Source organism: Drosophila montana, unplaced genomic scaffold (assembly GCF_035044405.1).
Source record: "Drosophila montana isolate Dmon_TW-CO22-7 unplaced genomic scaffold, ASM3504440v1 contig_3200_1, whole genome shotgun sequence".
In the NCBI taxonomy this organism is placed as follows: domain Eukaryota; kingdom Metazoa; phylum Arthropoda; class Insecta; order Diptera; family Drosophilidae; genus Drosophila; species Drosophila montana.
Genome location: NW_026998080.1, coordinates 3,991,102 through 4,017,594, shown reverse-complemented (window position 1 = coordinate 4,017,594; position 26,493 = coordinate 3,991,102). Strand labels below are relative to the sequence as shown.

At 40.9% G+C, this 26,493-nt stretch overlaps 7 protein-coding genes across 10 annotated transcripts; 2 read left to right on the top strand and 5 right to left on the bottom strand.

Annotated features, from left to right (window-relative positions):
* Positions 1–2,557: 2,557 nt before the first annotated feature.
* LOC135432471 (uncharacterized) lies at positions 2,558–3,387 on the bottom strand. Its single transcript, XM_064688192.1, has one exon. The coding sequence runs from the start codon at positions 3,380–3,382 to the stop codon at positions 2,558–2,560; it is 825 nt and encodes a 274-aa protein (XP_064544262.1). The 5' UTR covers positions 3,383–3,387.
* A 1,036-nt stretch (positions 3,388–4,423) lies between these two features.
* On the top strand, positions 4,424–6,595 carry RYa (RYamide). The gene is made up of 4 exons (XM_064686529.1): positions 4,424–4,476; positions 5,379–5,526; positions 5,580–5,964; positions 6,028–6,595. Exons 1-4 carry the CDS (start codon positions 4,426–4,428, stop codon positions 6,119–6,121), a joined length of 678 nt encoding a protein of 225 aa, XP_064542599.1. The 5' UTR covers positions 4,424–4,425; the 3' UTR covers positions 6,122–6,595.
* A 509-nt stretch (positions 6,596–7,104) lies between these two features.
* On the bottom strand, positions 7,105–13,862 carry LOC135431395 (presequence protease, mitochondrial-like). 4 transcript variants are annotated; one of them, XM_064686528.1, is made up of 3 exons: positions 9,787–10,260; positions 8,008–9,263; positions 7,105–7,952 (listed from the first exon to the last, which is right to left on the bottom strand). In XM_064686528.1, the coding sequence occupies exons 2-3, from the start codon at positions 9,259–9,261 to the stop codon at positions 7,800–7,802; spliced, it is 1,407 nt and encodes a 468-aa protein (XP_064542598.1). In that variant the 5' UTR covers positions 9,262–9,263; positions 9,787–10,260; the 3' UTR covers positions 7,105–7,799. The 4 variants fall into 4 exon arrangements, with proteins under 4 accessions (XP_064542598.1, XP_064542597.1, XP_064542594.1 ...); XM_064686527.1 differs by lacking the exon at positions 9,787–10,260 and adding an exon at positions 13,742–13,801 and having other exon boundaries at positions 7,106–7,952; XM_064686524.1 differs by lacking the exons at positions 7,105–7,952; positions 8,008–9,263 and adding exons at positions 12,845–13,432; positions 13,742–13,862 and having other exon boundaries at positions 10,097–12,787.
* Positions 13,863–14,368: 506 nt separating this feature from the next.
* On the bottom strand, positions 14,369–17,718 carry LOC135431974 (presequence protease, mitochondrial-like). Its single transcript, XM_064687405.1, has 2 exons — positions 17,586–17,718; positions 14,369–17,520 (listed from the first exon to the last, which is right to left on the bottom strand). Exon 2 carries the CDS (start codon positions 17,503–17,505, stop codon positions 14,386–14,388), a length of 3,120 nt encoding a protein of 1,039 aa, XP_064543475.1. The 5' UTR covers positions 17,506–17,520; positions 17,586–17,718; the 3' UTR covers positions 14,369–14,385.
* A 1,091-nt stretch (positions 17,719–18,809) lies between these two features.
* Positions 18,810–19,637, bottom strand: LOC135432470 (uncharacterized). Its single transcript, XM_064688191.1, has 4 exons — positions 19,509–19,637; positions 19,196–19,446; positions 19,017–19,127; positions 18,810–18,957 (listed from the first exon to the last, which is right to left on the bottom strand). The coding sequence occupies exons 1-4, from the start codon at positions 19,635–19,637 to the stop codon at positions 18,810–18,812; spliced, it is 639 nt and encodes a 212-aa protein (XP_064544261.1).
* A 2,652-nt stretch (positions 19,638–22,289) lies between these two features.
* d4 lies at positions 22,290–25,220 on the bottom strand. The gene is made up of 3 exons (XM_064686488.1): positions 24,559–25,220; positions 23,559–23,825; positions 22,290–23,482 (listed from the first exon to the last, which is right to left on the bottom strand). Exons 1-3 carry the CDS (start codon positions 24,977–24,979, stop codon positions 22,698–22,700), a joined length of 1,473 nt encoding a protein of 490 aa, XP_064542558.1. The 5' UTR covers positions 24,980–25,220; the 3' UTR covers positions 22,290–22,697.
* A 135-nt stretch (positions 25,221–25,355) lies between these two features.
* On the top strand, positions 25,356–26,440 carry kune (kune-kune). Its single transcript, XM_064686489.1, has one exon. The coding sequence runs from the start codon at positions 25,397–25,399 to the stop codon at positions 26,183–26,185; it is 789 nt and encodes a 262-aa protein (XP_064542559.1). The 5' UTR covers positions 25,356–25,396; the 3' UTR covers positions 26,186–26,440.
* The last annotated feature ends 53 nt before the right edge of the window (positions 26,441–26,493 follow it).

The window sequence follows — 26,493 nt, the reverse complement described above, 5'->3', positions numbered from 1 at the left end:
TCTTAATTGTATTACCTGTGGATATGATTGACAATTAGTTGGTTTTAAGAATCACGGAAGGTTATTTTGCAAAAAAATAAAATGCATATTCATTTTCGGAATGCATGATACATAAATATGTGAGTTTTGAAAATTTGATTTCAAGATTTCGTTTATAAGAATAAAATGCAATCATATATATTCTTGATCTGCATTAACAGTCTTTGCTTAAATCATATTCGACCGTATCGGAATAATAATAAATATAATAATAATAAATATAATAATAATAAGTATAATAAAATTATTAAAATAAGGAAAAATTCGTTCAAAAATATAAGAATACCGCATTCCTTTAATGTGTCCGCAAGGGATATTTAATATGCACCCAGAAGTTAAACATATGTTCCTTCCTGTTAGATTATGATAATCGTAAGGAAAGATAAACCTTCGACTGATAAATCACAATTTCTTTTAGTTCATATCTAGGCAACACATATCTTAGTTAAGATCAAATTTTGCGTATCGTTCTATAGCTGCCATTAAAAACCAAATATTTGTCAACTATTCTAGTTTTTAATCAATTAAACATCTCTTATGTAGTATGTGTTTGCAAAAAAAATGGGTCAGCTGTTTGCGCCGAATACATTCATTTATTTTCACCTCCCTGGAGAAAGCAATGAACCAGAACCTGGGAACAACAGCTGACGCTGACGCTGACGCAAAAATCCACTTTGAATCCCAATCCCTAGCTGGATATAATTACGGCTCATTAGCTGACGCGCTGCAGTTTGTGCATTTAATGCATATTCAAAATGGGGAGAATGTGCAAAATGACAGAAGGGAAACAGGAACAGCATCAGCCCACACAATGGCTACATATGAAGCCTTTGTAACCGCATGCATCGGAGTCCGGTTTTGACTTGCCGCAAATTAGAGGGAAAAGCCGCACTAGGAAATATAGGACAACACCCAGGGTGGGACCTGAAAAACTTTTCCCAAATGTGCGAATTTTCTTTGAAGCAGACGACGCACTGGCGACGTTTTTGTCACCAAAGCTTTTGGTTGAGGTCAGGATTGGGCGTGGCTACGCCCCTGAGAGACCGACCGCACGCGGCAAACATGTTGGCATGCAAAAAATAAAAACAAAAAAAAACAACAAAAAATATATCCCCCCACTAAATGGGCCAGTCCAACATAGTCTGACCATTGGCTGCGTGTGCTTAAACAGAAACCCAACGGGTCGGCATTTTGATCTATTCCGCACACAATTGGCCGTAATTAATTTGTTTGAGCCAACCCACAACAAGAAAAATGTTAGGTAAACGTGCAAAAGTCGGCTCTAAGCGGACCATTCTGTCAGCCGGACAATTGTCACGTCAAACTATGTATAGGCTGAGCTCACATGACCCAAATATCTGCTAATATATCGCATGGAAAACCATAAAATTATTCTTGATGTCGGCTAATTGTTTTTTCGCAAGTAAAGTGCTCTTAAGCACTATAATCTTTGACAAACTTGAACAGTTTCGAGCGAAATTAAATTATTTATTATAGATAGCAATTCAATTTCATATTTAACTAGTTTTTGGCAACTCAATGAAATAGTTTGCAATAGTTTGAAACAGGTGAAAGTGATAACAGAAAGACGAGCTTGGCTAAATGGATTTGAAGTTTGAGCTCTAAAAATTCCTAGCCCAGAGTTAAATAGCCGTCAGGGGATCAAAATATCGATTACTGTTATCCCCTTTAAACGTTTTAGATGAGGTAATCATACATAATCCTGAGTTATCCTGCGCCTGACGAAGACAGAAAATAAATTTGTTTCATAATTATTTAATTTATGTTACTGATTTTAAATTGTTTTTCAAACTCTTTTCGAGCTGTCAATGACAATAAAACTATCCTTAGCATCGTCTGACAATTTATCATTATATTTGTATCTCAAGCATTTTCTCGATGTCTTTTGTAATATCGTTAGCCCTGTTCATGAAAAGCACTTTAAATACTTTAAATATAACATTTGCCCCTAATAAATAATTCTACTCAGAGCAAGAAATTAAAAATGTTTAATATATCTGAAAAGAAATCGCATTTTCGAGTTGGAGTAGGGGAAAGTGCGCGACTATAAAAAGAGAATAACTTGCACCTAGCTCGCAATTCCCACATAATTCTATTAAGACAGAACTATATACGAAAAGCATAAAACAGCTTAAGTATTCTAGCTAGTATTTATATATAGTCCTTATATAAGGCTTCGTTTTAATATGAGGTCAACGATACCAACTTCTGCCTTTGACACACATTTTGCACCTGATATAGACTGTATCTGACATAGGAATGATTGCTCGCAAATTCAGTTTTTGAATAAAAATTCTTTTCGTTTTCAACGAGATTATAGGCAAACTAATCAATTCCTTGCGTCGCTTGAGTTTGCAACTATTTGAGCTATCTTTTATGGGAAATGTTCAAGCCGTGTGACTCAAAAGGATTCATAACTGCCAACAAGTTAGAAAACAGGATTTTCGATGCGCTTATTTTATGTTATATTGATAATTCATGTTTCACAAAAGTTTGATTACAACCAACCAGATCCAGCAGGTGGCTTACCAACAGAATTGGCACTCAACCAGGGCCCCAGGCCAAGGGACTCCAGGTTGGTAACGTGATTGGTGCCAGCCGTAATCGGAGAGAAAGCTGTATCTTTAATGATCGTCAGGTGGTGAGCGGCACCTGCGTTGCCATTGCGCGTGAATTGGCCAAACTTGGCCGCCTCGTACTCCGTCTTTTGGATCTCGGCGGCGGCCGCGTGGGCCGACCGCTGCAGGGCCGAAGCCGCCTCAGCCTCGCGAGCGGCGGCGATGCGCTGCTGATAGGCCACCGCTGCCTTGGATGCGGCCAGGCGCTGTTGGGCCAGAACCACGGCCGAGGCTGCCGAAGCCGCCTCCGAGCGTTGTATGGCCGCAGCTGCCTCCGACTTCTGCGTGAGTATCGCGGCATGTGTCTCCTTTTCCATGGCGATGCGTTGCTGGTTCAGCACGTTCTCCTTTGCCGCCTGCATCTGCTGCTGGGCGATCAGCACATTGGCCGATGCCTGCTTGGCCGCCGATATGGCGTTTGCCACCTCGTTCGGAGACGGCGCAGCCTTGAGCGAACTGTGTCCACCGTTCCAGCCGCCGCTGCTGCCCCCGAGGCCGGCCCAGTTGCCGGCTGTATTCCAAGCGTTGCCAAGTTGTGCACTGCTTGTCGTGGCCCACGGAACGGAGGCATCGCCAAGGCTGCGTTTCGGCAGCGTCTTGTCGGCGGAGGCAGTGCATCCGGCTGCTGCAGCCAACACCAGCAACATTAGAGGCACCATTCTTTGACTGGCACTTTGTTCGCTGCGGATGATTTTGAAATGCATTTTGCTTAATTCGAACACTTCTCTGTCTCCTACTGTCTCCTACTGAGCTACTGAACTCTCCTCCCGAGCGCTTCACTATTTATAGCAGAAGCTGCTGCTGCGAGGCAAGCCGCTGCTTTAATCACTCACGTAGCCGTTGGCATCGGCAATTTGGGCTCTTTCTCTATGGCAACTGATTTTACAGCTGCATCAAAAGGAAATGAAAGGCTGCTCCCTGCTCAGACGATGGGCAATTACCTAAGCGCAACGCCTTTCATCAATTGTTTATCGTAACCCAATTTATATTTCCCAATTATGCAATATCCAGTTCTTGGCACTATCTAGTACATATATAGAAAAGCGCTTCTTTAACAACAATATACCTAAAGACAGACACAATGTACACAAATATGCATGTGCGTGCATTCCTTTGTATTATTACGCCACACACACACACACACACCTGCCCACACCCGCACACTTGCCCACTCAGACGGCAGGCTGCTTTTGTGCCACATTATTAATGTTATAAAAAAATAAAATTTAATTACACCGCGAGAGCCACGCAATTTACGTGTCCAAAAGGTATTACTCTTGGAAAAGTGGGCGACATCCGATACAAATTGTGCAGCTCAGCTGCCGAACATTTCGCGCCGGCCGTGCAACGATTGTAATTACCATTAATGCACGTCGCCAGGTTGGACTTTACATTCGCTCGCATTAATGAATACAAATTGAATAAGACAAGCTGATGCCACAGTCGGGAGCAGCCGTCCGAAGGTGCGAACTACAAAGCTCCAAGTCTGTCCCATATTCTGTTCATAAATGTTGGGAGAAACGCCAAGATGGATTCTGGTAACAGAAAATAAACAAGAATAGGCGGATGACTTCAGAACGCCGGCGGTTAAATACCCTTCAAGACAAACAATTTTTGCATATTTCAACTTAATTTTCATTTCTATTCAGATATTCCTTTGACAGATATTCTATATTCCGAAAGACTAGACTGAATAGGTAAGGTCTTTATTTTCCGATTTTAATTCGTAATTTTCGGGGCATATAAAATGCAATACTTTAAGCCCAAGACTATACTTGCAGTCATACTTGTTGGGGAGGTATCCAAAAAGTCCAATATTCTGGGTCTGTGAATTCCACGAGACTCTCGGTCTACTTATCAAATTTGGTGTCTGCAGCTCCTTGAAGCAACCACATAAGCAATTTTTATAGAAACAAGGCAAAACATCAATGACTTAAAACGAACTCGCGGACATTAGGAGGACTCAATTTCTCTATCTAGCTCTTATAGTCCCGGACAGACAGACGGGCATGGCAATTTCTACTCGGCTGTTGATGTTGATTAAGAATAAATATACTCTATTCGAGTTGGAGGCGCTTGACATTTGTTACATACATTTGCACTAAATCATTATACCCCTTTTAACCATTTCCAATGGGTTCAGAGTATAATAACATTCTTTTGGTTAGTTTGTGTTGTCCACTTTCTTCCTGATACTCTGCTCTTCTCTGTTTTCAGTGTATGTTCTGCTTGATGGAATTTACATATTTCAACAAAATTTATCTATTTTTTTTTTTAAATTAAACTTTTACTCGAAATATAGAAAGCAGGTCCGTTGGCCAATAGAAATCTTAAATATCCGAGTTTTTCGCAATTTTCATTGATAGAGTCTTACGACAAGAAATGTTTTAATGCATGCACATGGTAAATAAAAGTATTTATTTAATAGCAACAAAAATTGAGTTTAAATTGTGTAATTTAAGATTTAAGCCTTTATGCTCACTATTTTTTTTTTAATGGTCATATATTCATGGAGTAGTTGACGTTTCTCAAAGAAAATACAATACACCGACACGTCGAGGTTTTTGGCGTAAAAAGCAGAAAGTCGATACATATCAGAAGCATATCACATTACATATTGTCCCTTTAATGGCCACCCACCGGAAGCTTTGACTGACCCACTGCCAACACTTATGCACATTTATATTTGTTTTATTTCAGAGCGCAAATCTGCAGGCCAGCATGTCGCAGGCATTTCAGCGACAGTCACGGAAATCTTTAATAGGCATTTTATTGCTCACCTTCTGGGCTTTTCTGGCGCAAGGAGTTTTGGCATCGGCATATGCCGATGAGCTCCACAAGGAGAACGGTAAGCTGCAATGCAATTGATGCCAGTTCACGCTTAACCTTTTGCTCTTCAAGATTTTCCTACCTTGGCCAAGCGACCCGCATTCTTCGTGGGCAGCCGATATGGACGAGCTAGCGGAAATAGCGGTGCCGGCGGAAATGGCGCCGCCTCGACCGGAATGGGAACCTCTAAGACGCGACGCCTAATCATAGTACCCCGGAATGATCGGTTTTTCCTAGGCTCACGATATGGCAAGCGCAGCGACGAATACCTGTCGCCATACGAGCAGAACAGCCTGGGCTTGGGCCTAGGCAAGGGATCCCTGCGGGAAGCCGAGCGGTCTGTCGAGGCCGACGAGAAGCCTAGCAGCTTAGCAAGAAACTCGCCCGTCATGTCGATGACCATGTCGTGCGTTTACACGGGCATCAGCAACTTCTACAGGTGCAGCAATGTCAACACGTAAGTCTTGCTCCATATGCTTTGCCATCCGTCATTAAACGAGCATTTCCTCCTTCCGCACAGAGAGGAGCTCGGCAACTTGGTGGGCCGCAGCGATGGCGTGACACTGGACTCCAATAGCATAGCCGCGGAGGATGCGAACACCGACATTAAGTAAGACGCCAGCGGACGGATTGATTGACCAACCTGCAGTGGCGGATCATTTCCTCTGACAGTTAATATCCTTGTTATCCCTTGGCTTTCGGCTACTCATGTAGCGTATCTTATGTTCAAAATGAAGCAGCTGGTATTAAAATTTTTAACGGGGCTGGAAAAGTTTTAATACCCAACAATAAATCTGTAAATAAGTATACATACAATAAATACATACATACATATATGCATACATCTGTATCAAATAACATACCTAGGTAATTCAATTACTTATTACAAATAAGCGAATTGTATTTAAATGCTTACCGAGCATCTCAAGCTACTCACGCGCTTCAGTGAGTATAAAGGATCCTTTGGCTTCGCAATGCTAGTTCCATATTAATACCAACTTACATATGCACAGAATTCATGCATGTATTTTACCTATTCACTCGTACAATTGTAAACGTTAAATAAATGCAAGAAAATATATAATTAATTAATTAACTCTGTGCAGACACACATATTTACAGCACAAGGCTTATATTTAAGTTTGTTCACAGAATCTCATATGCAAAGTTTGCCTGCTTCCAATTTTAAAAAGGGATAGTTTTACAAATAGTTTTGAATGCGACAGGCAGAGGGGGAGTCTCCAACTAGAAAGTGTAAATGTATTCATAATATCCATCAACAGCGTTCGATCTAGCCATGTTTTTCTGAGAGTACAAGAGGGTATTTTTGGGTACTTCGAATATATTAAAAGCTGATTCCTATGTAAATTATCGTATAGAATACAAATACTACTTGCGTATATATGTAGCATTGAATGGGTAAAAAGGGGTTTTTAATAGACAAACATTTGTAGTTAAGTAGATTGGAAAAATTCTACTACAAAAGGCAATCATGCTTGTATATTCTAGTATTTCCCACTCAGCATTAAAGAAATTCGACTTATTTGATAAAAGATAAAAAATTATCAAAGATGGTCATGACTGTTTGACTTCACAAAATATTCATATCCTTGAAATGGATTGATCTTTTAAGGATTATCTAAAGCATTTCACATCGATCAACATTTTTTGAATGCATGTATAAAAAGAGACTCTTTCAGCTCACTAATAGTTTTTTCTAAATGGAGGCTATGGCTAAGTTTCGTCTTCTCACACTTTCCCAGCTTACCACCTACAGACTTTATATATATATATATATATATAGTATTCTTTAATGTATGTGGGTTCAAAGGCAAATATCTTCCCCTTAATAGAGCAATTTGCCTTGCGGTAATGCATTTCTGTTGCGAATAAGTTTCTCTGCGGCCCGATACATTTGCTTACACCTAAACGTACACATAAATATATTGTAGGTACTACAAGAAATTTAATTAACATAGCAAGGCCCACACTTATACAAGTAATGAGCAAAAAGGCAGAGGAGCACTTACTCGTAAAATGGTTTCTTAAACAGAAAATGCGGAATGAAAAAAATGCTGTAAGTCGTCGTAACACAAAGTTTCTCTTAGCTGGCATTGATTTTAATTGATGGCAACGGATAGCGGTATACGACGGAGTCCACACGCCAGGGCCCAGCATAAAATCTAAACAGCATTTTAAGCTAGTGGCGAAGTGCTTGCTAATTGCATTAAGCGGCACGGGCAACAATGTCATCCGGATCCACCACACGAGCGTTTCTTTGGGCCGCCCGCATCACAACTTTTCGGCAATCAGGACACGACAACGCGGCGATACTTTCTCATCAAACAGCTTTTCGTAGCGCACCTCCAGGCGCAGCTGCTGCGCTGCAGCCACTTCCCTGAGGTAACAAAGGCGGTCGTAGAGCACCAAGTTCTCGCACAGTTGCTAGACAGAGACATGGCAGTCAATTTGAAGGTTTGCGAAAGCAATTATGAATTACCTGTATGCTGGTCTGCAAACAACACAATGCCTCAGCCAAACGGGAGCCACGACCATCGGCATACAGCTCGGTTATTTCAGCAAAGCGTGTCTCATGAACGGACCGCCAGTCCAGCGGCTGGCCCGTTTGCCGCGAGCGCAACTGATATCTCCGCTGTATGTCGGCAAATGTGTGCCCATCCTGGTGGGTTGGGTCCAGGTCGTGCCGCTTCACTTTCGTCAGCTCGTCGGCATCGCATAGGGCTTCCGCCAAGGCACGCACAAACATCCGACTACCGTGCTCTGCATGCGCGCGAGCATCGCATCGCCAACGCGAGTGCGTCTGCTGGCACGCCAGGCGCATAAACGGGCGGTTGAAGCAAGAAACCGCAGAATCAGCTGACATAGCCTCACGAAGCGCCTGGCTGAGGGGAAAGTTCATAAACGAGCTCCTGGCAGAGCTGTCGTCCGCTAGAGCTTCAGTTTCGCAGCGCAGCGCGAGCTTGTGATAACAGCAGGGCATTATATGTAGACACCGCACTTGCGGCATGGCCAAGAATAATAGCATTGCGCTTATGCTCAAGTCCGCACAGGCATGCAAGCCAATTATCGTTGTGCGCGGCGCTCTCGGCAATCCGTTGCCCGCGGCCAGCTCAGATGCGTAGTGCTCGATGCGAGCGCAGGAGCTGGCGTCTGCTGTGATAAATAGCTGCTGGTAGCTAATCGATTTGTGCGTCTCCTGTGGAAGCAGCGTCCGGCTGCGTTGGCGCGCCGCTTGCACTCGCTGCTCGTCTGCTTCCAGGCCAAGTATCAAATAATTATCGTTTCGCTGAAGCAGCGCTTCGCTGAGATAGCCCAGCCCGGAACCCAAGTCGATTATGAATGGCGTATCTGCGCAGTGTCCATGAATGTGCGCTGCCAACTGTTCAATTTCATGAAGTTTTTTGGCTGCCATCTTGCAGTTATTGCCAGAAAAGTTCCTTGGCAATGGGGCAGCTGATGGAGCTGTTTGAGTAGGCGTCAGCTTAGCTATCTCTTCGCGAAAGCGTTCCACCTCCTTGGGACACCCGTCTAAGTGTTCATGCACGAATGGAAATTCGTTTAGGTCTTCATTTGATATTCCTAGGAAGTAATCCTTGAAATCAGAAGGCATATCGTTGAAAGACTTAAGAAAGCACGTATTTGCCTCGCGGTATATCCACGAGTACTTCTGCAAGAAACCAACAGCACTTCGAAAATATGTGTCGTCATTGGCATAGATCCTCGGCAGAGACATGGCTGAGGAAGAAGAAAAAACCAATGCAACTGAAATGCAAGAGTTTAAAATGACTATTCTAACTTTGTAAGTCAATTTGGAGTTAAGTTTTATATACTTTAATTTACATTTATTATTCTTATATAAATTATTTAATTTGGAATACCCATATTTCCCATTCAGTGGGCATAGCTGACCGGACTGTATAAAAATACTCCCATCGTGTCGGAAGCTGACTATTATTTTTCGTAGGCCTTGTCTCAAATATACTATATAGCGAGAAGTCGTTGGTTTAAATTCAACAGAAACTATAAATTTGTATATTTGATTGCTTATTACATTAAAAAATCTATATGATAGTTACAAATATATTAATATTGCATATATCAACTTTGGCTCTTGAGATTAAGTCCAGAATGAAAGTCATTATTTATCTTTTGTGGGGAAAATTACTTGAATACTACACCTCTAACTTCATATTAATATTATTATATTCTTGGCACGAAAATTTCGAGATTTTGGAGATGGTTGCTTTGCAATTCTTACCAAAAATCCTTTGGCGACAGAGCTTCGATAGTTAATTCTTTAAGTTCTGTTTTCGCAGCATCTAACGATTCTGTAGCTCGTTAACAAAGTATTGCTACTGCCACCAACTATACAACATAAAATGTACTTCAAAACAATACAATACAAATTTAAATATTATTTATAGCCAGTTGGAGTCATTGTAGTCGGATAGTTTTGAGGGTACTCAGTACTACTAATTACTAGATATATTAAAATTATTTTTATTAATTTAATCTGTTCCAAAAATCTATTTAGACAACAATTCATGAAGAAACCAGAAAGCAAATAGTTTTGTTTGTTATAAGACAATTTCCTTTAATTATCGATAACAAGTAATCAACGCCTTTCGGTAGAAAAACAAAAACTTATATATGAAAACGTATATAAAGTAGAAACAGAACAAATGTGGCTATAGGTATATACAGTCAGAATTTGAGAAAAAATACGATACACTTAGGATATGATTTGCCACTTTAAATTAGTCTCCTGCTCTAACTTGTCGTTTGCCGGCCCTAAAATACATTTTCCAAAATGTTTGGGTTCCTTTTTGAAGTACTTTTCAATTACATTTCGCAGTTCGTCGACTGTCACTGAAAGCACGCGCGAACGATATTTTATAAACATCTCTTGCGAAACCTCATACAGGAAGTAATCTATGCCAATGTTTCCAGGCGCGATAGGCGAGTCTAGCTGCTGCAGTACGCCCAATTTAGCTTCAAATAGTGTTTGCTGATCCAGCTTATTGCTTTCCGCTTTAAGCCACTCGTAAGTTTTATCGAATGCATCCAGAGTCTTTGTGGAATGTGGATCACGATAACTAAAAAAACAAAATATGCCATCAGAGCCAATTTTGGCACCTGCGCCGTACGCCCCGTTCTGTTCACGCACCACAGGCAACAGATACTTGGCCGATACAAGTTTCGCCAATACGCGTAGTACGGGGTGATCTTCATGCAAGTACGGAACCGCAAAGAAAGCTTTTGCGCAGTAGTTCACAGGAATATTCATAATATAATGCTGAAAGCTGGGTTCCAACAAATGCAGTTCGCTCTTGGCACTCGTATTTTCAAGCGTAGGCAAATTTTTGAGGAAGGTTTTGTAGTGTTTCAAGGCTGTTGGTTGAAAGGCCTCTGAGCTATTAATGGCAACGCGCATGTTGCTTTTGCTGAACACTTTAGAGCCAATCTTTCTCAATCTGTCGCGAATTTGCTCCGTACTATTCTGTTGCACATACTTTTTCATGAAATCTATGTGATCCACACCCGATAATAGGGATTTCAACTTTGCAGCATCACTGACCAATGCAGCGGAGCTTAACATGGCGTACAAGTGCCCGGAACTTGCGATTCCTACTGATATATTAGAAATGTAGTTTTCAATAAGCATCTTCAGGCGATCCGTATCTTCTAGCTTAAAATTAAGAAGCAATTCTTCACACAGTGCAAACATATCAGCAACGTTCTTGTCGAGCGCATGTGTGTTCATCATCAAGCCCAATCGATACGATTTGGCATCCTTCACATTTTCGACGAAATTCAGTTTAATATCAATACCGGCAGTTTTTGAAAGAACTAGTTTGTCGAATTCACGGAAATTGTGATTGGCGGTGCCCATATCGTTAATTACGTTACAGAATAAAGGTACGAGCACAATCTCGTCTCGACTTAGTCCTGTAATATTGAACAAGCATTTAAGGTAGGTTATTTCATTGGTGGGCACCTTACACAGCTGCGTGGGGACGTCTTGAACAGTTTGCATTTCAATTATTGGTATCTTTGGTGGTTGCTTTACATCGTTCAGCGATAGACACGGCAATACATCCGTATTTTCTGTACCTTTTTGAGAAGCCTCCAGTTTAAGACCATTCTCATATATCTCTTTGTACTTTCCGGAATCGAGTGCATTTACTTTCTGTTTTAGCATCTCAGCCTCAGCCTGCTTGAAGTTCTCCTCATAGCCCTCGTCCGGAGACATTGTCAGTGTCAGCTTATGTGTGTTGTTTCTAAAGTATTTTTCCATTTTCTGTTGGAAATAGTTTTTATTCTCCTTAAGGCTGCATCGTAAACGGGCAATCATTTCCGAGACCCGAAGACTGCTGACAATATCACCATCATGATTCCACAAAGACGTCGAGTTAAATAACAAGGCATTACCAAAGTGAGGGCTCTGATGCTTCAGGGATAATTCTAAATTGTGCAAAACACTTTCAATATGCTGACTTTCAAAGCCACCCTCGATAGTTTTATGCACAGTCCGATCAAAGAGTTCGTTAAACTTTTTGAAATCCTCAACCTTTAGGTCTTGCAGACCGACGACGAAATATGTATCCTTGCAATCTGAGGAATAGCCTGTACTCTGATTGTAGCCTCCAGAGAAATTTGGCTCTATTAAGCTCTTGTAGAAAGCCGAGTTAGGGCCGCGGATCAATACTTCGGATAGTACATTTAGTTCAAAACTCTCCTGTATGTCGGTCGTGTCACACATCAGCAGGGCTATAGCTATCTGATTCTGTCTGTCGAAAGTAGCACCCATACTGTCTAGTCTACTGGGAATGTGCACATTGCGTGGCTGCCGCCACGGTTTCTGTTTTGGTATGCGGCTATAGGAATTATCTATGCATTTGTGTTGGCTTAAGTATTCCTTATCGACAAATGCAAGCGTCTTCATTATGTCAAAAGATCCATAGCAGAACATGCGTGCATTGCTTGGGTGATAGTATTTTCGATGGAATTCGACCAAATCCGAATGCGTCAATTTGGGTATCTCCAGTGGGTTGCCGCCCGATACATAGCCGTAGGTGTGATCGGGAAGCATGTTATTGAGCAAATTTTGGGTAAACACTTGCGAGTTTTCTGAGAAGGCTCCCTTCATTTCGTTATAAACAACTCCTTTTATTATGAGCTCAGAGTCGCGATTGCATAACTCCTTGTGTTCAAGGCGCCAACCTTCTTGCAGAAAATCCAAATACGATAAATTTGGCCTGTAATATAAACGTGTAATAAATTGACATTGATAGTTCCCTTCTCGTATCACTTACCTAAAAACAGCGTCCAAATATATCTTCTGGAGATTTCTGAAATCCACCTCGTTCATGGTTGAAAATGGATACAGCGTGTAATCCGGTCCAGTCATGGCATTCATAAATGTGGCGACTGATCGATTTAGCATTTTAAAGAATGGATCACGAACTGGAAAGTTTTTTGACCCGCATAAAGCGAGATGCTCCAGTATATGCGGAAGGCCAGTGGAGTCAAAAGGGGTAGTGCGAAAATTAATTGAAAATACATTATTGGCATCATTACGATCGATATACCAAAACTCCGTCCCTGTGCCCAAATGCCGCAGGGTGCACGACATTAGCTCAAAGTCGGGAATATACTCGATGCGCTCGCACTGGAAACCATGGTATATTTGGCCCTCACTATATTTGTATTTACGGTCTGCCATCACATGCGGCATATCCCCTTGCAAAGCTAGTTTGGACTCCGTCTTGGCACTTCTCCTGACCTCTTCGACAGTGAACGATTTGATATTTCGTCTGGCCAATTGCCCATGCAGCATTCTGAACGGGCGCGGCGCCGCCTTCAACCATTGTAAACGTGTGAGCATTTTTGTGAGTGCGAGTCTATAAATGTTAAGCACACAATACAGGTTGCAGATGATTTCCAGATCAAAGCATCGGGCGACATGAATTAAAAGAAACCAACATAAAACACGACACGAGTTTTAGTTACATCAGCCGGCATTCATTGGGTTTGTATGTATGCATAGAAATACGTACATATGTGATTTACTTTGTGTGCTTATGTGTGTACGACAAATTTACTGTTTTCAAGATTAGAAACTGATTGAAATTCCGTATACTTATAATTTGCATTACAATACTCAATAGAGTTTGCACTTAGGGTTTTATAAATTATGCCATAAAACTCACCAATTCCGAAAATCCAATCTTTTAAAATGCAGTCGCCTGCACACTACATATGAATTTATCGGAAGCCAACATTGTTGATTCTTATCGATATATCGATTGTTACATTTTATTTCAAATCTAAGCTCGTCTGTACTAAAATATCGATTCAGTTTATTTAATGCATTATCGCATTCGTAACGCTTGCTATAAATTTAAATTCTTAGAACTAAAAATTATCACAGTAAAATTAATTTACAGTATTAGCAGTTAGAATAATAATAATAATTATATATATATGGTTGATTAGCCGCAAGCATTTTTCGTACAGATGCCAACAATAGTAGTATGCGACCAGCTGATTTAATTATTTCGTAATGCACTGACAATAGAATTGACTATAGAATTTTTTATGGGATGTATTTTTGAAAATGGAAATGGTTAAAAATTTATTATTTCCCGTATATTTAAAATATCCTTGGGTATCAGTTTAAGCCAGAAACTTCAGACACCAAATCTTTGACCCCTATTGAATGAATTTTATCGAAGATCTTCGACAATGAGCCTCGACCCGATCGAATGGTAAGCAAAAAAGATTCATAAGTTTCCCGATTTGCCACATTTACGGGTGGATGTAGAGGGTGTAGAGCATTGTATGCTTAGACGTACTATTTATTTAATTTATTACATAAACAAAGTTTAGTTACATTTAATGTATATTTACATAGTCTTCGATTCCCCTCCAATTTTTCCTTTCTAGGTCCCAAAATGAATTTTCCAAAATGCGTTGGTTCCTCTTTAAAATACCTCTCAATTATAGTACGAATATCTTCGACTGTCACAGACAAAACGCGAGAGCGATATTTGCAATATTCCTCATGCGATACGCCTAAAACAAAGTAATCCAAGCCGATTTCACCAGGAGCTGTTGGCCAGTCCACCAACTGCAGCACGCCCAGCTTTGCCTCGAATAACATTTGATGATTCAGCTTCTCATTTATGGCTAATAACCAGTCGTAGGTTTTGTCGAACACATCCAGGGTTTTCGTGGCGTGCGGATCACGATAGCTGTAGAAATTGAAGAGACCGTCATAGCCGATCCTTGCGCCCGTGCCATAAGCTCCGTTCTGCTCCCGCACCACAGGCATCAGATACTTGGCCGATACGAGTTTCGCCAGGACGCGTAAGACCGGATGATCCTCATGCAAATATGGCACTGCGAAGAAAGTTTTCGCGCAGTAGTTCACAGGAATATTCATAACATAATGCTTAAAACTCGGCTTTAGCAAATGCAGTTCGCTCTTGGCACTCGTATTTTCCAGCGTAGGCAAGTTTTTGAGGAAGGTTTCGTAGTGTTCCAAGGCTGTTGGTTGAAAGGCCTCTGAGCTATTAATGGCAACACGCATGTTGCTTTTGCTAAACACTTTAGAGCCAATATTCCTTAATTTGTCGCGAATATCCTCCATACTATTCTGTTGCACATACTTCTTCATGAAGTCTATGTGATCCACACCCGATAATAGAGATTTCAGCTTGGCAGCATCGCTGACCAATGCAGCGGAGCCTAACATCGCGTACAAGTGCCCGGAGAATGCAATTCCGAGTGATAATTTGGAAACGTAGCTTTCTATAAGCATCTTGAGGCGATCTGTATCTTCTAGTCTAAAGTTAAGCAGCAACTCCTCGCACAGTGCAAACATATCGGGAACGTTCTTGTCCAGAGCATGCGTCGTCATCAACAGGCCCGTACGATAAGACTTGGCATCCTTCACATTTTCAACGACCTTCACTTTGAAGTCAATTCCGGCACTTTTCGAAAGAACCAATTTGTCGAACTCACGGAAGTTGTGTTTGAGGGTGCCAATATTTTTGATTATGTTGCAGAATAATGGCACGAGCACAGCGTCTTCTCGACTCAATCCCGTAATATTGAAGAGGCAATTAAGGTAGGTTATTTCGTTGGTGGGAACCTTGCACAACTGCGTGGGAACACCTTGAATAAGGTCCTCCGTTACTTGTGGATACTTGAGGGGTTCCTGGACGTCCTTAAGCGACAGACACGGCAGGACATCCGTATTTTCCTTGGCTTTTTGGGTCGCTTCCAATTTGATGCCATTCTGAAAGACCGCCTCCAAGCTATCTGCGTTGAGGTCCATTACTTTTTGTGCGATTAACTTCTTTTCGGCACTCTTCAAATTCTCATCGTACAGTTCATCAGGAGACATTGTCACCGTGAGCTTGTGTGGATTGTTTAGGAAATACTTTTCGACTTTTTGTTGAAAATAGTTCTTATTCTCTTTCAAGCTGTTTCGCAATTTGCCAATCATTTCGGAAACTCGCAGATTGGCGACAACATCCCCACCATGATTCCAGAGTGTCATCGAGTTATAGAGCAGGACGCTGCCAACGTCGGCGCTCTGATGCTTCACCGAGAGTTCCAGTTTGTGCAGAACGCTTTCTATGTGCTGAGGCTCAAAGCCTTCTTCGATTGTCTTGTGGATAGTTTGGTGGAATAGTTCCTTGAATTTGGCGAAGTCTTCAGCCCTTAGGTCTTGCAGGCCCACAGCAAAATACGTATCTCTGCTTGTAAAATAATAGCCCGTGTTCTTATTGAATCCACCCGAGAAATTTGGCTCTATCAGACCCTTGCAAAAAGCCGCGTTTGGACCACGAATCAATAGCTCGGTTAAGACATTCAGTTCGAAGCATTCCTGTACATCCGTTCTATCGCACATTAGGAGCGCGACGCCAATTTGGTTTTGTCTGTCCATCGAAGCGCCCATGTTGTTCATTCGACAGGGAATGTGAATATTGCGCGGCTGGGACCAGCGCGGATGAAGTGGAATGCGGCTGTAGTAGGTGTCCCTGAAATCTTTGTGCCTAAGGTATTCCTTATTGACAAATGAAAGTGTCTTCATCAGATCGAAGGAGCCGTAGCAGTAAATCCGCGCATTGCTCGGATGATAGTATTTGCGGTGGAAGTCGATCAGCGCCGCGTGCGTTAAATTGGGAATCTCTAGAGGATCTCCGCCGGCCACATTATTGTATGCGAGCTTTGGCAATAGGTTGCCCATAAGGCTTTTTCGGAATACTCGCGAGTTCTCCGAAAAGGTGCCCTTCATTTCGTTATAAACGATTCCTTTAATCATAATCTCCGACTTTCGATTATGCAAGTCCTTGTGTTCAAGTCGCCAGCCTTCCTGCAGAAAGTCCAAATAGAGTAGATTTGGCCTAAAAACAGAATCTAAATAAATACGCTGTATATTCCGGAAGTCGACCTCATTCCTGGAAGAGAATATATAAACAGTTAGGTCTGCTCCAGTCAGAGCATTCATATTTGTGGCAACCGATCGATTTAGCATTTTGAAGAAGGGATCGCGAACCGGAAATGTCTTTGATCCGCATAGAGCGAGGTGCTCCAATACATGGGCCACACCCGTCGAGTCGACGGGCGGAGTGCGAAAGTTAATTGAGAATACATTATTTGTATCGTTGCGATCGATATACCAAAACTCCGTCCCTGTGCCAATGTGTCGCAGGCTGCAGGATACAAGTCCAAAGTCCGAGTTATGCTCGATCCGCTCGCACTGGAACCCGTGATAGACCATGCCCTCTTTATATTTGTAGCCACGATCCGCCATTACTTGTGGCATTTTAAGCACGGGCTCAACCTTGTGAAGATCATCCTCAACTGTTACGGACTTAATATTCCGCCTGCCAGATGAGTTGACCAGCGCCCTTCCCAATGCCTGCGGTGTTGCATTTGAGCATTTGATACGTCTAAGCATTGTGGTAATCGCGAGCTGCAAATAAAAAGGAATAATAAATAAAACATGATGGCTTAAAATGCAGCCTGAAATATACCCACACAAAAAGGGGAATTCCAAAATACGTAATAATTTAATCCATAAGTCCAAAAGTATAAAATATATAAAAATTTAAGGCTTCAAACTGAGATTTCCTTTTAATAGATTTAAATATTTTTGTTTGCCCTTACAGAGGGTAATATAATTATGGCACGAACTATGTAACGCATAGAAAAAGAGGCTTTACTTACCACATAATGTATATATTCTTTTGATCAGTTTCCGGATCATAATGGATCCGCAACCGAATTGATATAGTCATTCAGTTTTTGTTACAATTGTCGAATTCGGCCATATCGAAAAACTTAACTTTCAATATATTTACAGAACATAAACAAAATGCTGTTAAAAATTACATTGTACTTGTATAATTATTATATATTGATCGGAAATATAAAAACTCATCAAACCTAGAGCATTTAATATTCGGCTCTGCGAAGTTATCCAATCGTTATTTTTTCTGTTTCCTGTCAAACCTTAAATTTTTTTTTTGGAATGTTGACAAACTCGCATCTGTGATGTTTTTGAACTATGATAATTTGGTTTTAGTTAGTTTTTTAATCAAGGTCAATGTAGGGTTTTTTTTAATATAATCAAATAACAACAAAGAACGAGATATTTGTACCAATCAAATGAGCAGATTGTCTGCATAGTTATTTCAAAAAACTTATTTTGCAATCAAAAACATTATTGAAAAATAAAAGAAATAAAATATTCGAACATAGAAGTTTACTCAAACTTCTTAATGTGTTTATCTGATAAGATAATTAAATAAAATCGTGTACTTAATCAATTGAGGTTTTATTTTGTACATATACGTAAAAGCATATATAAATATAAAATTATTATTGCATGTCGGGTCGACAGAGCACAAGAGTCTGAACCTCATAAGAAATATCATAAATTTGACGTGCAGATAAGTAATTATAAATTCAAAATAATTCTCGAGCAGTGATCAAAAATTCAGGTTTGCTTCTGAAAAATACCAGTTGTAAATTTAATTAAAAATTGAGCATTGTCAAAAGACCGCAAATAAATAGAAAACCAAAAAATTACATATTTTTGGCTGGCATTGTGATTAGAACAAAAACAGAGAACATATTAGAGAGCGAGAGAGAGAGTTTAAAGTCCTCTCAGTAATAAGTTTATAAACATTTAAACACACCTATAAAGGTTGAACCAGGCCATTAATTTAAAAAAGAATATACTATCTTAATAATAAGCTGTTACTGCGAATGCATTACTCTCGAAATCCAATCGAGTAGCTTTATGCTGCAGTCATAAATGTCGCAACTGTTTGATTTCGAGCTCATCTTTTCAGCCAGTATGTAGTCGTAGGCCTCCGCAGCGTCGCCATTTAGCGTCGTGGAGGGGCTGTCAATATATTAAATGAATAATATTTTTGGGAGCCTGTATATCTGTCATAAACTTACCCAAGCACCAGATGCAGTAGCTCCTGGACGACACTAAAGTGTTTCGAGAACTTTATTGCATTTGCCTCGCAAATAGCTTGCAGCATGCATTCGTGGCCGTTGTATCCCTGGCTGCGATTCCCATATTCCATATGGATAAATTGTCATCAAATAAACTAAGAATCAACTAACTCGCTCACCCGTTTAACATGTGCTCAATGTACGCGTAAATTTGCCAGCGCAACTGGCTGGGATTCATTTGCAATTGACGTATCTCAGTCCCGTCGTTCCCTCCGTTTAGGGAAACTGTTTTATGTTTGTATTCCGGAAGAAATGGGTTTTGTCGGTACACGGAAGCATTATATGGCAGAAAAAACTCCGCTTTCAGAACGTGACCGACGGTAAGTGATTCATAGGTCAGATCAGCCGGAATGCCAATGCCGGCAATGAACTGGAAATCAATAAGGCTCCTTTAAACGTTTTACGCCAGACTACGAAAAGGATTTCATTTACCTGATGTCTGGTCGGAGCTTGACGCGGAAAAATGAGAAAGCGTCTCGACCTGGTTCGCTGTTCTCCCAACCGTACAGGCAATACCAGGCACAGACCCAACAGAGAAATGTACCACACCGCGCGGCTCATATCGGCAGACTAAGTGCAACTGACGGAAGTCTTGTGGATGCAACCTATTTGGTTGCCCCCAGTAATTAACAGGCCACTGTGAGAATTCAAATCAAAATCTTTTTGTGCCAACCTATTTGGGTACATTCAACTGAGTCAATTGGCACTTCGACTGGCTTTTCCCAGATTTGCAGACCTTTACTCCAACAAGCGTTAAATGTGGGTAAGTAATTTAAAACAAAGAAACAAATTATTAATTCTAAAATTATTATGAGTTTTTTTATTGAATATAGCTACAAAGAATCAACCTAACAAATGCCACTGTCAAATTAAGCTTTCAGCTAAGACAATACTTCATTCAAGCTAAGAAAGCAATATATGTAGCTGAAATATTATGTTTTAAATACATAGGCCATTTGATACATAATAGCCATATGATATAACCAAGTTTAGAGATATATATAGCTAAAATTAGAATTATCTTCGCAAGCCGAGCTCTCGCTTAAAAACTTTGCTTTCTTATCAACAGCGGAATTCTATATAAAATTGTTTCAATTAAAATATTCATTAACCGTGACTGCAAGCTAGCTTATATTCGAGAACCTGGAAATCATCTACTTTAATTGAATTCATAAAATATTTATTTATCATTACTTATTATTATGTGTCAAGTTCTGTTGCACTGTGTACAATAGCTATGAAATGATTTTTTTTTGACCGGTTGTTTCAGAAATATATATGATACTAGCGGGTATAACCCGGCCTTGCCCGTGGCACGTATGTTATAAAATCAAAAAAGCTTTGAAAATGATTTTGAAACTGATCGGACGGGAATCAAACAACTTTTATGCAAATCGGAAAACTCTTAAAATGCACCATAAAAATGTTAAAAATGCATTTTCCACAGAAGGAGTCTCTAAATGATTTTTCTTATAGAACTTTGGAAATAAATTTGAATAACCAAATAACCAAATCTTGCACCAAGGAGGGATGGATTTTTCAAAAAGTGTGAAACACCCCTCAAATGAATTTGAATATAGATCTTTGAAAATGAGTTTGGGGCCGATCGGATGGTAAACAAAAAATTTTCATACAACCGTTTTTCGCCAATATACAACTGTTGCGGGTGGAATTTTCCAAATCGTCGAAATACGTATTCATTAAGTTCTTATTGAGAGCTTTGAAAATAAGTTTGAAGCAAATCGGACACAACTTAAAACTTCGCACAAAAAATCTTTAAATCGCATTCCCCCCGAAGAAGTTTGAATTCTGCGAAAAGTGAGAAACACGTCTCAAATGATTTTTCATATAGATCACTGGAAATGAATTTGAGCGCGAAACGTCACCCACCAAATCTTTGACCTCCATTTCCACCAAGGAGGAATGGATTTTCCTAAAAGTGTGAAACACCCCTCAAATGAATTTGAACAAAGATCTTTGAAAATAAGTTTGAGGCCAATCCGATGGTAAACAAAAAAGTTATATACAATCGTTTTTCGCGATTTTTCCACACTTGCGGGTGGAATTTCCCGAAACCCCGTCTTAACGTGCACCTACATCACATAAGGTAGCTACAGTGAAAATTTCAGCTTCCTAGCTCTTACGGTTTGGGCTGTACGTTGATCACCAATCAGTCAGTCAGTCAGTCAGTCAGTCAGTCAGTCAGTCAGTCAGTCAGGACAAACAGTTTTATATATAGAGATATATCCGTCTCATCTAGCAATCGGATACCCTCTACAAGCCGCAAACAGGGGCTGCTTTCTCTGGTCAGCACACACGATACTAGTTTATGATATAACTTTTATGTTTATCGTTCGCTCAATATGAAATTTTCATGAATTCTTAATCGAAATTCATAACAATTTCGGTATAAAGAATGTCGTGTATGTTTTGTCCTGCCGGGCTAAGCAGCCTGATGGTATAAATTTCATATATCTCTTAGAAAGAACATGTGCTTTCATATGCGTAATTTCTACGTTACCTCTACAATCCATTGCACAACTTGCAATCCGCTCGATGTCTAGACTGGATCACAGCCGGGGTGATCCTTTGTAAAACCCAGTCAGGGCACACACCTCAGGGTTATGGGGTAACCCAAGCAGCAGCTAAATAGACATCATGCAATGCTCACAATCAAAGGTCCTTGGAACTTTTACCATGGTACCAGGGCATCGTTTATCTGAGGGTAACGATCTAAGTATACCAAGCTTGAAAGCTGAAAAAAAATGCTACTTTACCTTTTATTATATACCAGATCAAAAAATTGTGCACAATTATTATTAATTGATTATCTACTTAGATAGCTGTGTTCGGCTAGAATTCTTTGCTTAAGCATGTCCCATAGATTTTAAGCATACACATCATTTCTATCCTTTCTGGATTCCTCCTGGTATTTGGCGGCTTCCGATTTTAATGCCAAATAATAGCCAATAGGAATTTTTGGTTTTTGAAAAGGAGTTTTAAATTTTTCGTCATATCAATTGCACAATTTTATTTGACCTTTCCTGTTCAATTTTGTGGATACAGAATATGGTGTTTTTTTTGTCTGGCATATTTAAAAAACTATTGTGTCGAAAGGTAATATGGTTTATGTAGTTTTTATATATTCATGACTTAATAAGTACGCAGCATTTAATTAACTTATATTAAATTATGAAGATAAACTAATTAATATCGGTTGCATTGAGAAACACCCAGTGAAATATGCAAAAGGCATGCAGTATTTATTGGTATTTGGGTATTTATAATTTCGTAGATTATTTCGTAAAATTTACATAAAATAGTGTAAATAAATGATACGATAAGGATTTAAATGCTTAACGACCTTGTATGATGAAAATGTTACATTCATTTTGCGTGGAAGGCTGGGAATACTTAGAATACTTGGGGCGGTCCATATAAGCGTAGTTACGAATACAAAATTAAATTAAATAGTTACATAAGATTAAAACCTTACTAAAGCATACTTAAAATGAAAATTAAATTAGAGATACGTAATTTCAAAAGCTGCATGTAAGTGGAAACACAAATTAAATTTTTAAATTTACATCTGTACCGACGCCTTAAATTAGAAATTTAATTTTACTTGTGCTTGTGAAACTCCTCCATACAGAGTTTACAGCTCCAGGAGCCCTCGGGCGGTGTTACCAATGGCGGCGACAAACAATACATATGGTAACCGCGATCACAGTCGTCGCAGAAAAGCAGCTGGTCGTCGTTGTCGGAGGTGCCACAAATAGAACAATATTTACATTCGATGCACTGCCAACGGTAGCGCTTAACCGATATTATCATGTTGGGCGTAAACTGTAGACACGATGGATGGCCAGAGCGGCCGCAGTCGGAGCAAGACACTAGCTCTTCGGGCATATTGGTTTTCTTGTTTTCACGCTGATCGCCCAAACAGAAGTCGCAGTACGGGGAAGGCTGTGCAACTTCACGCTCCGCCCTTAACTTGTTCTTTTTGGGACTAGCCAATGGATTAGCTGGCGGCGCAGTTACAGTTGTGAATACAGTTGGATTAGCAGTTGGTGTTGTGGACATGCCCATGCTAGCCATTGTGGCCAAAGGGATTGAATCATTTGAAGCACCAGCATCATTCAGTGAAGACTTATCGTACGATGTAGCAAGAGTCGCCGTCATGACCAGAGCCGATTGTGAGGTTTCATCGATAATGGGAATTGGTGATGCTGAGTTAGAGTGCGATGCGTAAAGGCCCGTAGCTGCTGCTGCGGCCGCGGTGCTAGCGGCGTGTGCAACAGCCGCGGCAGCTGCTGCAGCTGCAGCGGAAGTGTTTGCATTATTGCCAGCGCCACGCCTTCTTCGATCCGGAGTCTCGCCTTCAGGTGCATTTCGACGACGATTGCCTGCGATGCAATAGTGGTAAACAAGTGAGCTTTTAAATTTGCAATGGCAAATAATCAGACCACACGTGTCTCTTACCGCCACCTTTGCGTCCCCGTTTCGGAGTACCATCCACATTTGCATTTGAACGTCGGGGTCGTGAGCCGCGCTTGCGTTTTCCTCTACTACTGTAAGACTCGTCGAAGTCATTGTCGGAGTCGAAGTCGTCCTCGTAGTCATCGGCATGATGATAATGCGACGAGTCCATGTCCTCATGGAACCAATCCTTCTCGGCATTAGCATGAGAATCCTTGCTGTCATTGTCCCCCGAAGCGCCCATTGAATTGCCATCTGTGGCCACGATAGCTAAAATAAACACAAACAAAACGTATATTTAACAAATGCACAAGACACATAGGACTGCTTGCGAATACACATACATACAAATATAAAATATAAATCAGCCCCCAATACGCTATGTACATAGATATGTTAGTGGCATTTTCTATGGGGTGGCTACGCTCTGTGCAAACTCAAGCACTAACACATACGCACAAACAGACACACACACACACACACACAAATATAGAATATGCAGCTTCATAAAGCCGCACATGTTTAGCTGAGCTTACATACTTATATATATTGTTGTTTTAATTGAACAGTGGGCCAGGCTGAATGAATTTCTGAATATTGATACCAGATAAAAATTAATCATCAATAGTTTTAATGGATATTTATAATTTTAATATACATTAAAGCAAAATGTGTATAATTTTGGTCATATTTGATGTACCAACACTATTTTAAACCTTTTTTAATTGCGTAAAATATTTAGACTTTTATTAAATATTAAAACCCCGATTCGAATTCACTTTTAAATCTGTGTTGATTTGGCGGGTCTACGAATTTAATACCACGATGCAGAGGTGGTTGGACTGATGACACTGAGACTGGGGCTGAACAAAGCATAAGCAATTGTAAGAGATTTATTGATTTTACTACGAGTTTTGTTTAGTTGTATGTATGTGCATATGCTTGCCTTTAATTTGATGCATTTATGCATGTGTAAATATATGTTGATACACTTGTGTTTTACCTGCACTTTCGGCCTGATGATGATCACGTGCGCTAACCGTTCCAGGACCAGAGGTCGGTACGTGATGGTGCTGATGCTGGTGAGCGAGATGATGCTCCCGGTATTGGTAGGCGCGGTAGCTGTGATGTGGATTAAGTAGATATTGTCGTTTTGGTTTGCGCCAGCGGGCAGAAGGATACGTGTATATTTGACCATGTCGGAAGCCGGGCATTCGCTGCTTTCGTTTCATAAAGAGCGCGCAGTGCGTCTGTGCGACGCCTGTCTGGGGGTCGAGGAATGGCATTCGCAGCCGGCGCTCAATGCAGAGCCGCGTGTTAAAGTTCTCGCTGTTCTCAAGAATTTCCTTATAAGCGGTGTCATTTAAAAAGTTCTGAATTTTTTCAAAGTTTCCAATGTTTACCACCGCGATTTCGGAAGCCATATTGTTACCGTCGGCGTCACTGTGAAAGCAACACGACGTACCCGCAATGAACCACGGCGTTTTCGATAAAGATAAGACAGCAAACACACACCGGATTAATGTATTTAAATATTTTTCGGCAATCCAACCAGCATTATACACCAGAAACACACATTTTTTCTTCGGCTGCTTTCGCAAACAAGTTTTTATGCCACAAAACAAGACTGTCAAGTCCAGAGTTGTCACGTACGTATACAGTTTTTTGAAAATTTCTGGCAACGCCGCATCTAAATAAATTATAATTAACGATTTGGTCACACTGGCGGGGCGTGTTTTTTGTTTTCTGACTCAATATTTGTGTATTAGTTTGTTCTCCCTTATTTATTCCATAGTTTTTGTTTGTTTGTTTCGAGTCTGAATTAAAATAAAACTTAAGCCATGGGCGCGTCTAATCGCAGCACACAAGTAGCCCTCGGCATATCGGCGGTCTCGTTTCTGCTTTTTGTTATCGCGTTTGCTACGCCCTACTGGCTGGTCACTGATGGGCGTCTTCAAAATCCACGCTTCACGAACTTGGGTCTGTGGGAGGTGTGCTTTAATCATTTCCAGGACATTCATCGGTTCTACGACACCAGGTTCACCGGCTGCATGTGGGTCTTCGAGGAGGAGTACTACATAATACACGACTTTCTCCTGCCAGGCTTCTATATAGCCGTTCAGCTCTTTGCAACGCTGTGCTTTGTGATGTGCCTGCTGGCCCTGCCCCTGACGTTGTCGTTTCTGCGTACGTCCCGCGATGACGACCGCTATGTGGTGCTGCTGCTTACGATTGGTACCTGCCAAGTGCTTGGATCCCTTTTCGGCTTCATCGCAGTGGTAATTTTCGGGGCCAAGGGTGATTCCCGCGACTGGATGCCCGGTTGGCAAAACAACGATATGGGCTGGTCCTTTGCCCTTGCCGTGGTCGGCGCTGTAATGCTGTTGCCTGCAGGCATTCTCTACATGGTAGAAGCACGCCGAGAACGCTACAAACGACTTAACGAAATCAGCAACCGCGAAGTGAGCGAGTACGGAGATGATTATTACCAAAGCCAGGCTGCAGCCGCGTCGTCCTCGGTGCCAGCACAACCCACATATTTCGCTCCTGAGCCTAGTCGCCCGCGCCGCCCACAGCCAGGACGCTTGCCAACAGCTCCTCCCCAGGGTAGCATCCAAACGGACATATAAGCTGATCCGCGGGAAATGAGAGTGTGGTCATCGACGTACACAACCATAAATGAGGCCTTAGCCGTGTCTTCGAGCGAATATTATAACATATCCGTCCAATTGTCGTCTTTAGATTAAGTCCGAATTAGCCTCGAATATAAAACGAACTTTTATCATTCCACATTTTATACAAACTTTCATATATCTTTTATTTTTATATTTACCTGCATGCATGTATGTATTTGTTTAAATAAAATAATTTTACACAGACTCAAATCATTATAAATAGCAAAATATACAATATAGAAATGTGTATCGTTATATATGGA

Coding starts and splice junctions, on each gene's coding strand:
- LOC135431974 (XM_064687405.1), bottom strand. CDS start 17,505: ATGCTTAGACGTATCAAATGCTCAAATGCAACACCGCAGGCATTGGGA.
- LOC135432471 (XM_064688192.1), bottom strand. CDS start 3,382: ATGCATTTCAAAATCATCCGCAGCGAACAAAGTGCCAGTCAAAGAATG.
- d4 (XM_064686488.1), bottom strand. CDS start 24,979: ATGGCTTCCGAAATCGCGGTGGTAAACATTGGAAACTTTGAAAAAATT. Junction 23,826..24,558: donor TCATCAGGCCGAAAGTGCAG/GTAAAACACAAG, acceptor TGTTTATTTTAG/CTATCGTGGCCACAGATGGC. Junction 23,483..23,558: donor ACGGGGACGCAAAGGTGGCG/GTAAGAGACACG, acceptor ATTGCATCGCAG/GCAATCGTCGTCGAAATGCA.
- kune (XM_064686489.1), top strand. CDS start 25,397: ATGGGCGCGTCTAATCGCAGCACACAAGTAGCCCTCGGCATATCGGCG.
- LOC135432470 (XM_064688191.1), bottom strand. CDS start 19,637: ATGAGCCGCGCGGTGTGGTACATTTCTCTGTTGGGTCTGTGCCTGGTA. Junction 19,447..19,508: donor AAGCTCCGACCAGACATCAG/GTAAATGAAATC, acceptor ATTGATTTCCAG/TTCATTGCCGGCATTGGCAT. Junction 18,958..19,016: donor CTACTGCATCTGGTGCTTGG/GTAAGTTTATGA, acceptor ATATATTGACAG/CCCCTCCACGACGCTAAATG.
- LOC135431395 (XM_064686524.1), bottom strand. CDS start 13,416: ATGCTCACACGTTTACAATGGTTGAAGGCGGCGCCGCGCCCGTTCAGA. Junction 12,788..12,844: donor TATTTGGACGCTGTTTTTAG/GTAAGTGATACG, acceptor TTTATATTACAG/GCCAAATTTATCGTATTTGG.
- RYa (XM_064686529.1), top strand. CDS start 4,426: ATGCAATACTTTAAGCCCAAGACTATACTTGCAGTCATACTTGTTGGG. Junction 4,477..5,378: donor CAGTCATACTTGTTGGGGAG/GTATCCAAAAAG, acceptor GTTTTATTTCAG/AGCGCAAATCTGCAGGCCAG. Junction 5,965..6,027: donor AGGTGCAGCAATGTCAACAC/GTAAGTCTTGCT, acceptor CCTTCCGCACAG/AGAGGAGCTCGGCAACTTGG.